The 18,578-nt window shown below is 42.6% G+C and overlaps 1 protein-coding gene across 1 annotated transcript in view; it reads left to right on the top strand.

The window, feature by feature from the left end:
• ADCY7 (adenylate cyclase 7) overlaps positions 1-18,078 on the top strand; it is a 135,580-nt gene extending 117,502 nt beyond the window's left edge. Inside the window, exons 21-25 of the mRNA XM_063437271.1 lie at positions 6,428-6,574; positions 6,662-6,769; positions 10,204-10,318; positions 13,631-13,755; positions 17,691-18,078. Of these exons, the coding sequence (XP_063293341.1) occupies positions 6,428-6,574; positions 6,662-6,769; positions 10,204-10,318; positions 13,631-13,755; positions 17,691-17,837 (642 nt within the window). The 3' untranslated portion in view covers positions 17,838-18,078. The remainder of the gene's footprint in view (positions 1-6,427; positions 6,575-6,661; positions 6,770-10,203; positions 10,319-13,630; positions 13,756-17,690) is intronic.
• The last annotated feature ends 500 nt before the right edge of the window (positions 18,079-18,578 follow it).

Raw genomic sequence — 18,578 nt, 5'->3', positions numbered from 1 at the left:
CTGTGAAGACTAGTGCAAACTAAAGACCATCTTTCTAGCATTTACCCTGCAACCCTCTATTTTTATTACAATCTTGACCTTATTTGTTTTTAATAGTCCTCACCTTTTGTGTTTGACCTCCCTTTACTTTATTTGGTTCTTTCACGTTCTCGCTTTAAAACTCCCTCTGCTTTTGTGTTCCTTTTTACTTTTAGACTCTATCCCTCATTTAGATTTCCAATCTTCTCTTGCTCCACCATTTCTTTTAGAGTCTGGTTTTCTCAGTCACCTGGGCCCCTCATGCCTTCATAAATATAGCAAAATCTTACTGTATTCAATCCTGAAGCTGTAACTCTGCATGATGTTTGTTTCAGAAAAACAAGCAGTCTGCTGACATCATCAGAAGTGGTAGCTTGATCCAATCACAATGCTTCCCCATAGGATTGGCTGAGACTGACAAGGAGGCAGATCAGGGGCAGAGCCAGCATGATTCAAACACCGCCCTGGCCAATCAGCATCTCCTCATAGAGATGCATTGAATCAATGAATCTCTATGAGGAAAGTTCAGTGTCTGCATGCAGAGGGAGGAGATACTGAATGTCTGGATGCATTTTAGGCAGCCATGACCCAGGAAGGATCTCTAACAGCCATCTGAGGAATGGCCAGTGAAAAGACAGTGTTTACAGCAAAAAGCCTAAAGATAGTGATTCTACTCACCAGAACAAATTCAATAAGCTGTTGTTCTGGTGACTATAGTGTCCCTTTAAAGGAAAATGTACATAGACACCATGCAATGCATTGGGATCCATACCATGGGCTTATAGCAGCACAATAAACATCAGAGAAAGAACAACAGATACAAGATATTCTTATTTTAGTCTGCCACAAACTGATAAAAAGACAGAAATGATTGTAAATATCCTAGATTGGCCAAATAAAATATAATGCAGCTTTTCACATTTAATGTGGAATGTATTTTTTTTTCTGTGTGTTTATGTGTGTTTCTCTCTCTATATATACAGTGTGTTTGTGTGTGTGTGTATATATATATATATATATTTTTTTTTACCTTCATTTTCTATATAAATGATTGCCAATATTTGTGCCTTCCTTTATGGCTCATCTCCAGCAACAGAACTTCACAAGTCTGCCCCACCTTAATTTACAATAAAGTCTCACTCATCTTAAACAGATGGCTTACATGACTAATATGTTTTACATCTAGTTATATGGGGATTAGTATAGAACACATAGTACTTGAAGACAGAAGTATGTCTGCAAGTGATTGTGCTTGATGAACTCAGGGATTTTTCCAACTTAGATACCTAAGTGCTACACACAAATAAGAGCTGCATTATCCATCGATACATTTTGCAAGTTGCTCATTATCTTCATAAGAACTTAGAAAGCATTCTGTGATGGTTAGACTCTGGGATGAGTGTGTGGACTCCATTATTGCACAGAAACAGACAGTGCTGGATCCAGATATTGTATGCATGTACATTAAAGGAACATTATAGGGTCGGGAATACTAACTTGTATTCCTGACCTTGAAGTGTTAAAACCACCTTATTTTCAGCGCCACGTGGTTCTGTCAGCGCTGGCCCACCCCGATCTGCCTCCTTGACATGACCTCATCAGAATTGATGATCTCAGCCAATCCAATGCATTCCTATAGGAAAAGCAGTGGATTGGCTGAGATCGTCAAGAAGGCTGGACGGGGGCTGGACCAAACACCGGCCTGGCGGCGGCAACGGGGCAATTGCCCCCCCCCGAGATTCTCCCCTGCCGGCTAGTGCAGGGCTGGCATTGCCCAAGCGCCAGCCCTGCAATGTGCCTGCGGACCGGGGAGGGAGATCAGTGATCTCCCTCCCCGGTCCGCAGGCACATTACTGACAGCCGACCGGCAGGGGAGGGAGAGAGGACCCGGGAGCTGTTACCAGCAGCTCCTCCGGGTCCTCCTCTCGCGAGATTTGGAGCGTTGCCGCGGTTACCACGGCAACGCTCCAAATCTCGCGAGAGTGAACTCTAGCCATGGAGCGCGGGCTAGAGTTCACTGGAACCACTGGACCACCAGGGATTCCCCACTGGGACCACCAGGGATCCATAAATATCCCCCCTCCTCCTCAATAAAGGTAAGAAGGGAGGGGGGACATAAATATATTTTATTAAATACATTTTTTTTTTTTTTTTTTATGAAAAAGCCTCCCTTCCCTCCTCCCCTTCCCCCCATACACACACTGCCCCCATACACACACTGACCCCATACACACACTACACACACTGCCCCCATACACACACTGACCCCATACACACACTACACACACTGACCCCATACACACACTGCACACACTGACCCCATACACACACTGCACACACTGACCCCATACACACACTACACACACTGACCCCATACACACACTGACCCCATACACACACTGCACACACTGACCCCATACACACACTGACCCCATACACACACTGACCCCATACGCACACTACACACACTGACCCCATACACACTGACCCCATACACACACTGACCCCATACACACACTGACCCCATACACACACTGACCCCATACACACACTGACCCCATACACACACTGACCCCATACACACACTGACCCCATACACACACTGACCCCATACACACACTGACCCCATACACACACTGACCCCATACACACACTACACACACTGACCCCATACACACACTACACACACTGACCCCATACACACACTACACACACTGACCCCATACACACACTACACACACTGACCCCATACACACACTACACACACTGACCCCATACACACACTACACACACTGACCCCATACACACACTGACCCCATACACACACTGACCCCATACACACACTGACCCCATACACACACTGACCCCATACACACACTACACACACTGACCCCATACACACACTACACACACTGACCCCATACACACACTACACACACTGACCCCATACACACACTGACCCCATACACACACTGACCCCATACACACACTACACACACTGACCCCATACACACACTACACACACTGATCCCATACACACACTGACCCCATACACACACTACACACACTGACCCCATACACACACTACACACACTGACCCCATACACACACTACACACACTGACCCCATACACACACTACACACACTGACCCCATACACACACTACACACACTGACCCCATACACACACTACACACACTGACCCCATACACACACTACACACACTGACCCCATACACACACTGACCCCATACACACACTGACCCCATACACACACTACACACACTGACCCCATACACACACACACTACACACACTGACCCCATACACACACACACTACACACACTGACCCCATACACACACACACTACACACACTGACCCCATACACACACACACTACACACACTGACCCCATACACACACACACTACACACACTGACCCCATACACACACACACTACACACACTGACCCCATACACACACTGACCCCACACACACACTGACCCCATACACACACTGACCCCACACACACACTGACCCCTTACACACACTGACCCCACACACACAAACACTGCCCCATACACACAAACACTGACCCCGTACACACAAACACTGCCCCCGTACACACAAACACTGCCCCCGTACACACAAACACTGCCCCCGTACACACAAACACTGCCCCCATACACACACTGTCCCCATATACACACTGTCCCCATGTACACACTGTCCCCATGTACACACTGTCCCCATGTACACACTGTCCCCATGTACACACTGTCCCCATATAAACACTGTCCCCATATAAACACTGTCCCCATGTACACACTGTCCCCATGTACACACTGTCCCCATGTACACACTGTCCCCATATAAACACTGTCCCCATATAAACACTGTCCCCATATAAACACTGTCCCCATATAAACACTGTCCCCATATAAACACTGTCCCCATACACACACTGACCCCATACACACACTGACCCACAAACACTGCCCCACATACAAACACTACACACACTGCCCCCACATACAAACACTGCCCCCACATACAAACACTGCCCCCACATACAAACACTGCCCCCACATACAAACACTGCCCCCCATACAAACACTGCCCCCCATACACACACTGCCCCCCATACACACACTGCCCCCCATACACACACTGCCCCCAAACACTGTCCCCATACAACACTGTCCCCATACAACACTGTCCCCATACAACACTGTCCCCATACAACACTGTCCCCATACAACACTGTCCCCATACAACACTGTCCCCATACAACACTGTCCCCATACAACACTGTCCCCATACAACACTGTCCCCATACAACACTGTCCCCATACTACACTGTCCCCATACACACACTGCCCCGCACACACTGCACACCTATACACACACAGTGCCCTACACACACTGCTGCCCCCCCATACACACATTGCCCCAAACACATACACACAGTGCCCCCCATACACACACTGCCCCACACAGACATACAGTGCCCCCATACACACACTGCCCCCTAACACACACACTGCCACCCTTACGCACTCACACTCACTTCACCGCTCACACACACTGCACCTTTCACACACACTTCACCCCTAACACACACCACTTCTCCTATGCCCTATATCCCAGCAGACCCCAGGTAAGTTGTCAAACTGTTCTTAAACGGTATGACTACTTACTCTGGGGTGGGATCCTGGCACTACTGGCACCATAACTACTACACTGAGCTGTAGTGGTTATTGTGCTAGGATTATTTTTTTTAAATAATCTACAAGTGCCCCTCCCGAGATCAGGCTCTGGATCCGCCACTGGGTCACTTTTGAATGCTGGCGGTGCTTTCACTCTAGTGGTAGCATTAAACGGAGTCTACAACCCACACAAGTGGCTCAGGTAGTGCAGCTCATCCAGGATGGCACATCAATGCGAGCTGTGGCAAGAAGGTTTGCTGTGTCTGTCAGCGTAGTGTCCAGAGCATGGAGGCGCTACCAGGAGACAGGCCAGTACATGAGGAGACGTGAAGGAGGGCAACAACCACGCAGCAGGACCGCTATCTCCGCCTTTGTGAAAGGAGGAACAGGAGGAGCACTGCCAGAGCCCTGCAAAATGACCTCCAGCAGACCACAAATTTGCATGTGTCTGCTCAAACGGTCAGAAACAGACTCCATGAGGGTGGTATTCGGGCTTACAGCCCAACACCGTGCAGGACGTTTGGCATTTGCCAGAGAACACCAAGATTGGCAAATTCGCCACTGGCTCCCTGTGCTCTTCACAGATGAAAGCAGGTTCACACTGAGCACATGTGACAGACGTGACAGAGTCTGGAGACGCCGTGGAGAACGTTCTGCTGCCTGCAACATCCTCCAGCATGACCGGTTTGGCAGTGGGTCAGTAATGGTGTGGGGTGGCATTTCTTTGGGGGGCCGCACAGCCCTCCATGTGCTCGCCAGAGGTAGCCTGACTGCCATTAGGTACCGAGATGAGATTCTCAGACCCCTTGTGAGACCATATGCTGGTGCGGTTGGCACTGTGTTACTCCTAATGCAAGACAATGCTAGACCTCATGTGGCTGGAGTGTGTCAGCAGTTCCTGCAAGACGAAGGCATTGATATATGGACTGGCCCACCCATTCCCCAGACCTGAATCCAACCAACGTCACGTTGCACTACAGACTGTCCAGGAGTTGGCAGATGCTTTAGTCCAGGTCTGGGAGGAGATCCCTCAGGAGACCATCTACCACCTCATCAGGAGCATGCATAGGCGTTGTAGGGAGGTCATACAGGCATGTGGAGGCCACACACACTACTGAGCCTCATTTTGACTTGTTTTAAGGACATTACATCAAAGTTGGATTAACCTGTAGTGTGTTTTTCCACTTTAATTTTGAGTGGGACCTCCATGGGTTGAAAAATTTTATTTCAATTTTTTTTTGTGTGAGTTTGTTGTCAGCACATTCAACTATATAAAGAACAAAGCATTTCATAAGAATATTTTATTAATTCAGATCTAGGATGTGTTATTTTAGTGTTCCCTTTATTTTTTTGAGCAGTGTATTTGTTTATAGCAGATTAGTGTTAGGCATGATAGGAGTACTTTTAACATTAGTTTTGCATAACAATTTCAGAAAAAAAAGGGGTATGTTCCAGATATATTTTAAATATATAATTTCCAAGTTTAATCGTTTAAATATATGGTTAGAATATAAATTATAACACTGCGGACAATAGATGGCAGGCTTACTAGAATAAAAGCCACGTTCATAACTTGTCAATGTGTCCAGTGACATGGCATTCACATCTATTCTCATCAGTTATTATTTCTGTTGTCATTCGCCACCAGCTTATTACAAACATGACCAATTTTTCATAATTGTATGTCTCATCTTTTTGCCAGGACTTATACCATCAGTCATATAACTGTGTCTGTGTCATGTTTGCCTCAGTGCCGGAGTTTAAAGTTTTTTACACAGAATGTGATGTCAACAAGGAAGGCCTTGAGTGTCTGCGACTCCTGAATGAGATAATAGCCGATTTTGACGAGGTATCTCTTGCGCTGCCCTAGATATACCATGTTTCACCGCACATCATTTCATATAAGGACTCATTTTATCAATCTTCTTTGTAACAGCTATTAATGAAACCCAAATTTAGCGGCGTTGAGAAGATTAAGACCATAGGAAGCACTTACATGGCAGCAGCTGGCCTCACCGCGACCCCAGAACAAGAAAATAATCAGGTACTTGTTTAATTTCGTATCCCTCTTTCAGGGCTGGTATGATCTATTATGTTTATTGCAAATATTCATGTTACTAGCAGGGAGCTAAAACCACTTTTACTATCATTCTATCAGTTAACCCCATATATTGATATACAGTTGCAAGAAAAAGTATGTGAACCCTTTGGAATGATATGGATTTCTGCCCAAATTGGTCATAAAATGTGATCTGATCATCATCTAAGTCACAACAATAGACAATCACAGTCTGCTTAAACTAATAACACACAAAGAATGAAATGTTGCCATGTTTTTATTGAACACACCATGTAAACATTCACAGTGCAGGTGGAAAAAGTATGTGAACCAAACGTTTCCTGTAGTTGCAGATCACACGTGCACAATGGTCAGGAGTAATTCTTGACCATTCCTCTTTACAGAACTGTTTCAGTTCAGCAATATTATTGGGATGTCTGGTGTGAATCGCTTTCTTGAGGTCATGCCACAGCATCTCAATCGGGTTGAGGTCAGGACTCTGACTAGGCCACTTCAGAAGGCGTATTTTCTTTTTTTAAGCCATTCTGCTGTTGATTTACTTCTATGCTTTGGGTCATTTTCCTGTTGCAACACCCGTCTTCTGTTGAGCTTCAGCTGGTAGACAGATGACCTTAAGTTCTCCTGCAAAATGTCTTGATAAACTTGGGAATTCATTTTTCCTTCGATGATAGCAATCTGTCCAGGCCCTGACGCAGCAAAGCAGCCCCAAACCATGATGCCCCCACCACCATACTTCACAGTTGGGATGAGGTTTTGATGTTGGTGTGCTGTGCTGTGCCTCTTTTTCGCCACACATAGTGTTGTATGTTTCTTCCAAACAACTCAACTTTGGTTTCATCTGTCCACAGAATATTTTGCCAGTACTACTGTGGAATATCCAGGTGCTCTTGTGCAAACTTTAAACGTGCAGCAATGTTTTGTTTGGACAGCAGTGGCTTCCTCTGTGGTATCCTCCCATGAAATCCATTCTTGTTTAGTGTTTTACGTATTGTAGATTCGCTAACAGGGATGTTAGCATTTGCCAGTGACTTTTGTAAGTCTTTAGGTGACACTCTAGGATTCTTCTTCACCTCATTGAGCAGTCTGCGCTGTGCTCTTGCAGTCATCTTTACAGGACGGCCACTCCTAGGGAGAGTAGCAGCAGTGCTGAACTTTCTCCATGTATAGACAATTTGTCTTAACGTGGACTGATGAACAGCAAGGCTTTTGGAGATACTTTTATAACCCTTTCCAGCTTTATGCAAGTCAACAATTCTTAATCGTAGGTCTTCTGAGAGCTCTTTTGTGCGAGGCATCATTCACATCAGGCAGTGCTTCTTGTGAAAAGGAAACCCAGAACTGGTGTGTGTTTTTTATAGGGCAGGGCAGCTGTAACCAACACCTCCAATCTCATCTCATTGATTGGACTCCAGTTGGCTGACATCTCACTCCAATTAGCTCTTGGAGATCTCATTAGTCTAGGGGTTCACATACTTTTTCCACCTGCACTGTGAATGTTTACATGGTGTGTTCAATAAAAACATGGCAACATTTCATTCTTTGTGTGTTATTAGTTTAACCCCTTAAGACCGCAGGACGTTCTATGCCGTCCTTATTTTGGTGGCTCTAAACGCCACAGGACGGCATAGAACATCCTGCAATCTTTTGTACTTACCCGGTCGCCGGCGATCCCACGCCGGCGATCGCGGTATGGGGGACTTACCTGGGAGCCCAGGGAGTCCCCCTCTGTCCTCTTCGGCCCCCCAGGGCCATGTGATCGTGAGGTCCTTGCGAGGACCCCGCGATCACATGGACGGCATAGGGGGAATGCCAGCAGGGGGAGTGCCTGTAATGACAGGTACTCCCCCTGCTGCCTGTAAATAAAATAAAATAAGTTAAAACAGTGTAAAAATAAGATTATATATACTTAGATCATATATATATTTATTATATATATGATCTAAGTATATATATATACACATATACACATATACACATATACACATAAATATACATACACTGTCTACGTGTATTTTAATATTAATATATACATAATTATATATATATATATATATATATTAATATCAAAATACATGTACAATGATATTGATTAAATATATATATATAATTTTCATTATATATATATATATATATATATAATAAAAAATAAATATATAAATATGTTAAAAAATAAAATTAAAAAAATAATAAAAAATAGATAAAAAATATATAAACATGCGTAATTTCGTTCTAACTGGATTTTAAAATTAATATATATATTGATATCAAAATACATGTAGAACGAAATAATATATCTATATACATAAGTATATACGTATATATCACTATATATATACCTATATATAAATAAAAATAATAAAAAAAAATATATACATATATATACACACACATATATATATATATATATATATATATATATATACACACAATAATTCGACGTATATATTTATGTAATAATTTTACATAATTAGGTAATTTTATTAATTACAATTTGCAGGACCTGCCTGACAACCCAGGCCGAAAGTTCAGGGAATTAAATTTTCTAGCACTATATTTAACCCTGTAACTTTCCAAGACACCATAAAACCTGTAAATGGGGGGTACTGTTTTACTCGGAAGACTTCGCTGAACACGAATATTAGTGTTTCAAAACAGTAAAATATATTACAACGACGATATCGTCAGTGACAGTGACATATTTTGCATTTTTCACACACAAATGGCACTTACACTGACGATATAATTGTTGTGATACGTTTTACTGTTTTGAAACACTAATATTAGTTTTTTGCATTTTCAAATATTAACACTAACTTTGGCCAGTGTTTGTGACCAAGTGGCTACTAAAAAAGACTGGACATACTCCATTTGCAATACCTTGGGTTGTCTACTTTTTGCAAATGGTATGCCATCATGGGGTTAATTCTTATTCCTGGGCTACCATATGGTCTCAAAGGCAACGTAACCAATCTGGCGAATTTCAATGTGAAAAAACTGAAATATGTAACGCTATATTTGACCCTGTAACTTCCCAAAACACCATAAAACCTGTACATAGGGGGTACTGTTTTATACGTGAGACATCGCTGAATACAAATATGTGTATTGTATTGCAGTAAAAGCAAACAGTATTTTGACATTCACAGTTAGAATGTCACGTAGAACTAAAACAATTAAAAAAATTCTTATCTTCTCCCATTTTTTTATTTTTTTCATATTAAATTATGTTTCATAGCTAAATATTTGATGTTAAACGAAAGCCCTGTTTCCCCTGAATAAAATGATATATAATAAGTGTGGGTGCATTTAATATGAAAGAGGTGAATTACGGTTGGACAGACATATTAGATTTTACAGATTTATGAATCACCTTACTTTTACTTTTTTTCCCCTTGTAGGACCAGGAAAGGCAAAATGCTCAGATAGGAATAATTGTAGAATATGCCATGGCCTTAATGTTGAAACTTGATGGCATAAACAGACATTCCTTTAATAACTTTCGACTGCGTGTTGGTAAGTAGTCAAATATTTATTTATTTTCTGTGATAGGGAGAACCCAAAGTTTTTATAGACTTTTTGAAGTCACACTGTTTGTGTTCCCTTTGTTTTTGAACCCAAAGCTAGGCTTACTGCTTACTTCTAATAATTAACCTTCCCTATTCTTTATGTTGTATATTTCACGATAAGATTTCTACAACTTTTATCTGTTTCCCAACCCCCTTCCAGTAATCAGTTTACTAAAGCCTTTTTTTTCACATTTTTTTTTTTTAACTCTCTTAACCTCCCATATCAAAAATCCTAAAGTGATACTTGTAACAAATAAATTACTCTCTTCTGGACAGATGAAAGTAAGGATTTCTTCCATGGTAGATTAGTAAACAAGCAGATCTCACTACTAGGCTTATTCAGAGCAAATCTTTGGCATTGAGATATGGAGAGATATCCCCCTAAAATAGCTAAAACTAAAAACAAACTAAAAACTACTTCCAAAAATATTCAGCTTTGATATTAATGAGTTTTTTGGGTTCATTGAGAACATGGTTGTTGTTCAATAATAAAATTAATCCTCAAAAACATCTCAACATTCACAAATATACATTTCTGACATTCAAAAACAAAACAAAAACAAATCAGTGACCAATATAGCCACCTTTCTTTGCAAGGACACTCAAAAGCCTGCCATCCATGGATTCTGTCAGTGTTTTGATCTGTTCACCATCAACATTGCGTGCAGAAGCAACCACAGCCTCCCAGACACTGTTCAGAGAGGTGTACTGTTTTCCCTCCTTGTAAATCTCACATTTGATGATGGACCACAGGTTCTCAATGGGGTTCAGATCAGGTGAACAAGGAGGCCATGTCATTAGATTTTCTTCTTTTATACCCTTTCTTGCCAGCCACGCTGTGGAGTACTTGGACGCGTGTGATGGAGCATTGTCCTGCATGAAAATCATGTTTTTCTTGAAGGATGCAGACTTCTTCCTGTACCACTGCTTGAAGAAGGTGTCTTCCAGAAACTGGCAGTAGGACTGGGAGTTGAGCTTGACTCCATCCTCAACCCGAAAAGGCCCCACAAGCTCATCTTTGATGATACCAGCCCAAACCAGTACTCCACCTCCACCTTGCTGGCGTCTGAGTCGGACTGGAGCTCTCTGCCCTTTACCAATCCAGCCACAGGCCCATCCATCTGGCCCATCAAGACTCACTCTCATTTCATCAGTCCATAAAACCTTAGAAAAATCAGTCTTGAGATATTTCTTGGCCCAGTCTTGACGTTTCAGCTTGTGTGTCTTGTTCAGTGGTGGTCGTCTTTCAGCCTCTCTTACCTTGGCCATGTCTCCGAGTATTGCACACCTTGTGCTTTTGGGCACTCCAGTGATGTTGCAGCTCTGAAATATGGCCAAACTGGTGGCAAGTGGCATCTTGGCAGCTGCACGCTTGACTTTTCTCAGTTCATGGGCAGTTATTTTGCGCCTTGGTTTTTCCACACGCTTCTTGCGACCCTGTTGACTATTTTGAATGAAACGCTTGATTGTTCGATGATCACGCTTCAGAAGCTTTGCAATTTTAAGAGTGCTGCATCCCTCTGCAAGATATTTCACTATTTTTGACTTTTCTGAGCCTGTCAAGTCCTTCTTTTGACCCATTTTGCCAAAGGAAAGGAAGTTGCCTAATAATTATGCACACCTGATATAGGGTGTTGATGTCATTAGACCACACCCCTTCTCATTACAGAGATGCACATCACCTAATATGCTTAATTGGTAGTAGGCTTTCGAGCCTATACAGCTTGGAGTAAGACAACATGCATAAAGAGGATGATGTGGTCAAAATACTCATTTGCCTAATAATTCTGCACTCCCTGTAGTCACCTAAACACACACATATCCCCCTAAAATAGCTAAAACTAAAAACAAACTAAAAACTACTTCCAAAAATATTCAGCTTTGATATTAATGAGTTTTTTGGGTTCATTGAGAACATGGTTGTTGTTCAATAATAAAATTAATCCTCAAAAATACAACTTGCCTAATAATTCTGCACTCCCTGTATTGGTGTTCTCTTGTCCAGCTCCTCAGGCACCCCTCTTAAGCGTATATTTTGTCTCCTTCCCCTGTTGTCTAAATCCTCTATGTGTAATGCAATTTGCTGCAGTACCTTGTTGTGTGTTTGCAGTCTGTCTGTGTTCGCCGTCTGAGCTGCAGCCATGTGGTCGCTGTCTGCTTCTAGCTGGGCCACTTTCTGGCTGAGGCCTTGGATCTCTTCACGCAGTGCATGTAGTTCAGAGGTTATGGAATTGCGGAGTTCGGCGTTCGCCGTTTTCAGGTCTGCCTTTGCGGGTAGTTGCTGTAGCAGTGAGATCAGCTCTGGTGTGAATGTGGGGGAGATCTCATGTGTCAGTTCCCCCTGCGGTGATCGCGGGCGGGAAAGGCCTGAGGCCGTGGAGTCACTCGAGGCCTTTTGATCCAGGTCCGCCTGTGGCACCAGAAAGTGCTTCACGGAGGGGTTTGGGTTGCCTTTCGGGGTGGCCGCTGGGCACATGATGTGCGGTGAGTTTTCCCCATTTTAAGCTTTAGGCTGTGCCGTCGGTGAGGTGTTTTGCTGAGCCTGCGGGGAGCTCACGGATTAGGCTGCCATCTTCTCCGACCTCCAAGCCACGCCCCACCGGAACTTACTTTTAAACATCACTTCCCCGGTGATCCTTTTTTTGCCATCTAGGATCCGCACGAGACCGCAAGCATTCAGTGTTTATCTTTGCAGTACACAGGATCTCCGTGCTTGACTCACATTATCTTGTGAATATACTACATGGGGAGGGAGGTATTGGACCAGAGGGGATTTTCTTGCACTTAACCCATTATTTGTAGTTTGTATTTTTATATTTCCCCAAGCTTTTATTTTTACTTTATTATTTACTCTCTATGTATTACATTTGTATTTTGCTTTTAACGCCAAATAAACTTACTTCACCATAGAAGCCCTCTTTGTTTCTGTTTTGCGCTTTTTAGGCATTTCAACTAAGCAGTGATATAAGAATACATCAAGGACATTTGTTCTCCGAAGCAGCAACAGCTGCTTCTTTTGGGCAATGTGTGTTTACTAGGATTTTCCACATGACTGTATGCATGCTATTATATTTATATCTATTATTGCATAATATTTATGTATTCTTAGGAGCGTGGTCTTGGAGAGGAGGTGTTTATTTTCTTAGCATCATTGTGCCAGTCTGTTCTCTATTTGCATGTATTAACTCTGACAATGTTTAATTGAGAAACTGCTGTAATATTACACTGGAAGATATTTATACCTCCAAATATTGTTTAGGCATAAACCATGGACCAGTCATAGCTGGAGTAATTGGAGCAAAGAAGCCTCAATATGATATATGGGGAAATACAGTGAATGTTGCTAGCCGCATGGAAACCACCGGGGAGCTTGGAAAGATTCAGGTAACTTGACAACCAAAATATGTATTCCATTCCTGCTGGAACTGGGTGGTGGTGCTTTTTTAAATAACATTTAAGTTGGTTGTTCTCTCTTGTCAGACCCATATCTCCAGTAGTGAAAGACTTGTACACCGTTTTTGCTCTCTGTAATGTCAAACCATTCTAGCGTGTAGTGGCCCTAACCTGATAGTTTATTTGATCATATTCAGACAAAGGACCTGCTACTTGTGTGGCAATGGTACCATTACATCCTCTTATTATTATCGCCATTTATATAGCGCCAACAGATTCCGCAGCGCTTTACAATATTATGAGAGGGGGGATTTAACTATAAATAGGACAATTACAAGAAAACATACAGGAACGATAAGTGTTTTTCTTCTGTACTATAATGTGCTTCAAATGGAAAGGAACTAGATGTAAGTCTTCATTCAAAGTATCTTTTAAATAATTTTTCGATTGGTCCTGCAGAGTTCAGAATAAACACATTTCAACTTCATTCTTCTATACTATTACAGTGTAATAAAATTGAGTAGTTTAACCCCTTATGGGTGGAGGTAATTCTCCAACTTCGGAAGCAAAACAAATCCTAGAGTTTTTTCACTGTATTTTAATGGAAAAAACACAACAATATATATGTATGGTGCACATAAAGGACAGTGAGGGCTTTAATTTTATATTCTATTTGTATACCTAACATAAGATAACATGGAATAAATGTTAAATATTTAATTTAAAATAATAAAAGAGACTGCTTTAGATCCTGGTGGTGGGGGGCTTATCTCTTTTAAGCAGTCTGCAGCACAGAACCAGACTTCCAGCACGTCTTAGAGCTCATTAGTCAGTTTGGGGCCTCTAAAAATGGTTCCCCAGCAGACAGAGTGGAACCCCGTGTATCCATTCCATACCTGGGTCTCCTGGTGCAAGCAGGCGTTTAACCATACTCTCTTTATAGGCATTTTAATGCCTATTTAAACAGTTGCTTGCAGAACTGACTTTCAGCACGGCAAGCAGGTCATCAAAAAGTCTAGGGCCATTAACAATGGCTCTGGTTGACAGAGTAGAGCCCTAAGTATTAATTGGTACCTGGAGCTTCCTGGTGTGAGCAGGGATTTAACCCGGCTCATACCAAAGCTGCAGGGCGTTTGTCGTCCCAAAGTACTTAAAGCCCAATCTGTGTAGGGAGGCATGGAAAGTCCTAATGGAGTTAATAAGAAAATAGTTTAAACATATCACTTGATTAGGAGCTTAGAAGTTTACAATCCAAGAGAAAAGGATGCTTAAAGGACCACGACACACCCATAACGTTCTTCAGCTGTAGTGCTTTATGGGTGAGGAGTATCCCATAATAACAACAGTATATAACATTTCAATTAGCAATTAGAAATAGGAATCATCATCATCAGCAGCCTCAAGCACAAATATTTTAATAAAGAGATGATTAGTATACCAAGACTGACTGCCTCCCAAGATTTAATAATTCCTGTGAGAATGTTTACAAAAACCATTTGAGAGAAATTGCTGTAAGATTACATTGAAAGATATTTATACCGTAAAATTTTATTTAGGCATAAACCATGGACCATATTCGAATATATAATTATAAGAAAAGCTCAACTGAAAGTGGGCGAGAAATAATGTGATACAACAAAAATACTGGGTGCTCTTTAAGGAAAAAATCTGTTCCCATACCGGATATGCATATACAACAGATCTAGTAATGAACCCAAGGCACACCAAGGTTTGCACATAAAAAAAAAACGTTTATTCATGCATTGAAGAAATACATCAAGTAACTTTGACAGAAAAAAGTGCATACCAAATCAATAGTACCAGTACCACAATAGTAATAAAGTGCTAATTACATACACTTCTCCCCCAAAGGAAGGCCTAAGAGCTGAAACGTCTGGGTTTTCCTTTCTCCTGCTTTCTCCTTGGTCAGTATACCTTTTTTATGGGTGTATGTAATTAGCAGTTTATTACTAGTGTGGTACTATTGATTTGGTATGCACTACTCTATGCACTTTTTTTCTGGCAAAGTTACTTGATGTATTTCTTCACTGAATGAATAAACTTTTATGTGCAAACCTTGGTGTGCCTTGAGTTCATTACTATATCCATAAAGCATGGACCAGTCATAGCTCCTTACTCATGGGTGAATTAGGGCAATCTTTCCCCATGGGCACACTGGGCAGTTGAACGGAGGCCCCACTGTACTGCCCAACGGGCCCGGCCAACAGGGGAGATTCTTTGCCGGCCCTGTTTTATGGCCGTGGGCCCTTTTGGGCCGATGAGGAGATCAGATATCTCCCTCACCGGCCAGAAGCCCTTGGATCGGGGAAAGAGGGTGGGAGGACCCGGAGGCAGGGGGAGGGATCTGGGAAGCAGATCGCTCCTCCCACGAGCAGGCTCCATGGAGCGTTGCCGCGTGTTACCATGGCAATGCTCCACACAGCATTCTGCACGCAGGAGGACAGGGGAGCCTATAGCCAGACAAGCTGCAGGCTACATAGAACTTGCCACCACTGGACCACCAGGGTTGTCAGTGTGTCCCCCCTCCTTCACCAAAGATAGGGGAGTGAGGGGGGTTGAAGACTTTATTAATGTATAAAATTATTTTTTAAAAAAAATACATTTGCTACCTCCACTCCTCAAACTCTGCAACATACACACACAGCACTCCTCAATACAGTATGTGTGTGTATCCAGCGGACTGCATGTGTAACGGATCGCCTGGCACCCCGACTGGGTACCTCCGTTGACGGATGCTCCTAGTACTTTCCGAGGCACGAAGCACTCCACTAGACACCACAACCGCTGCAGCTTGGTTGGGGTCTCGCCGTCATCCCCCCCACTCTGGACCAAGACCAGGATCCAGCTTCCAGTACGTAGACCTCTCTTAATCCAGAGAGCAGAAACAGGAACAAGCTCTTACAAGAGGCTTAGTGATTATACTCTGGGGAGTATAGTGATTATAGCAATCCCCAGAGTGTAGGTCGTTCTCCAACCCCCAAACATGACCTGAAACTTCATGAAGGGTAGAAAAAGTCGGAGGCTTTATTGGTACAGGTTTGCTTATATACACAATTCCTCAGGCCAGAGGCACAGCCCCTGGACCTGATGACACAAAGCACACAAACCAATCAGAACAATACAACAATGTCCGATACTCCCTTCCCTCTGCCTGTGATACAATTAACAAAGACAATGGGCTAACTTAATTAACTCTAAACAGAAAAAAACATACATTTTTACAAACCCCCAAAATACAACATATCCCCACGATAGCCCAGATCTGGGTGAACAACATATCCAAAAATCACCCAGATCGGTTCAGGAATTTCCTGGAGGTCTTATTTTTGCCCCACCGTTCACATGGTCTCATGCCCAAAACAGTTCCATACACTCGACCACAAAACACAGCTGGACAATTTAATGTTTGAATCTGTTCCAGTTAAAAGTCCAAGGGGCAGAAACATTACTTTTGAACATGGGTTAACACAGGGCCCATGGTTCCGGGGTAGGAGGCTGGAAAACAGGCCCCTCCAAAAACCAGTGGCGAAGTGGATTGTCACAGTGTGTAATTAGCAGTTTGTCTGTGTGCGTGTATTTAGCAGTCTGTATGTATGTATTGCATTTGTTGGGGATATTAATAAATATAAGCTTACCGTAATTTTAATTAAACATTTTATTCCTGTGAGTTGTGTATAGGCAGGGCCCCAATGCACTGCTTTGCCCGGGGGCCCATAATGTTGTTAAGATAGCACTGGTGCTTCTTTACTTGCTGTAGCACCTTGTCTTGAGTCCTCCAATAACAATGTCACTGCAGCACTCATTTGCATATCTCTTGTTAATAGGTTCCTTCTTACTGAGGAAAAAAGTTATTTAACTTGTGTGTATTCAGACCATGATTAATCAAAACTTTTTTTTTTTTGCAGACAACAGAAGAAACATGCCGCATCTTAGAAGGCTTGGGGTATGCCTGTGAATGCAGAGGACTTATCAATGTCAAAGGAAAGGGAGAACTCAGGACATATTTTGTATGTACAGACATGGCCAAATCCCAGACCACTGGCATGAATTAACCTGGTTTTATCTGCTGCCTAATTTTACATGAAGAAATCGAATTGGACCATTTCCGATGCCACTGGCAAATAGTATTTATTTGGTGGAGAATCCTGTACAGGATACATAGGACTGGTTTACAAAGGTGACCTCTCTGTCTTACGCCAAGAAGACAGTATTTCTGAAAGAAATTAAGTTTAGTTGTGAAGAAGTAAATACCAGGCAGTGTTTCAAGCTCTACATTTAAAAAACAAAAACAAACTTTTGAAAGAAAGAAATTATTCAGGATTGCACCTTCATGGCCACATCCACCGTTCCATAACCACAAGTGAAAGAATGCGATCATTTATACTTGTTAAAAATGTGCCTTGCTTAGCAAAAGTGTGACTTTTGAAGCAGCCAATGGACACCAAGATATACTGAGTTATTGTCTAGTACTGTGATCCTTTTTTTGTCATGGCTAATGTCTGTAGACTACATTCCCACATTCCAATTAAAGAAGCACTGTCGCCCTCCCCTGAAAAATTAGTATTTCATAAAGATAGTCTTTATGAAATACTCACATGGACTGTGTTTGAATTTCACTGACAATCCAACCCAGTCGAGATATACTGAGACAAAGTAGGGACTGCTTTGCCTCAGTATATTTCCTATGCCTGCCAATTCTAGATGGCGGTAGCTTTGTCCAGTGTTGGAGTGTCAATCCCAGACGTCACCAGTGGTGGCTGCAGGGAATTGGCCCTCTCTATGGAGGATCCTGC

Source organism: Pelobates fuscus, chromosome 12 (assembly GCF_036172605.1).
Source record: "Pelobates fuscus isolate aPelFus1 chromosome 12, aPelFus1.pri, whole genome shotgun sequence".
Lineage (NCBI taxonomy): Eukaryota > Metazoa > Chordata > Amphibia > Anura > Pelobatidae > Pelobates > Pelobates fuscus.
The sequence above is the reverse complement of the archived record's forward strand: the minus strand, read 5'-3'. Positions and strand labels throughout refer to the sequence as shown.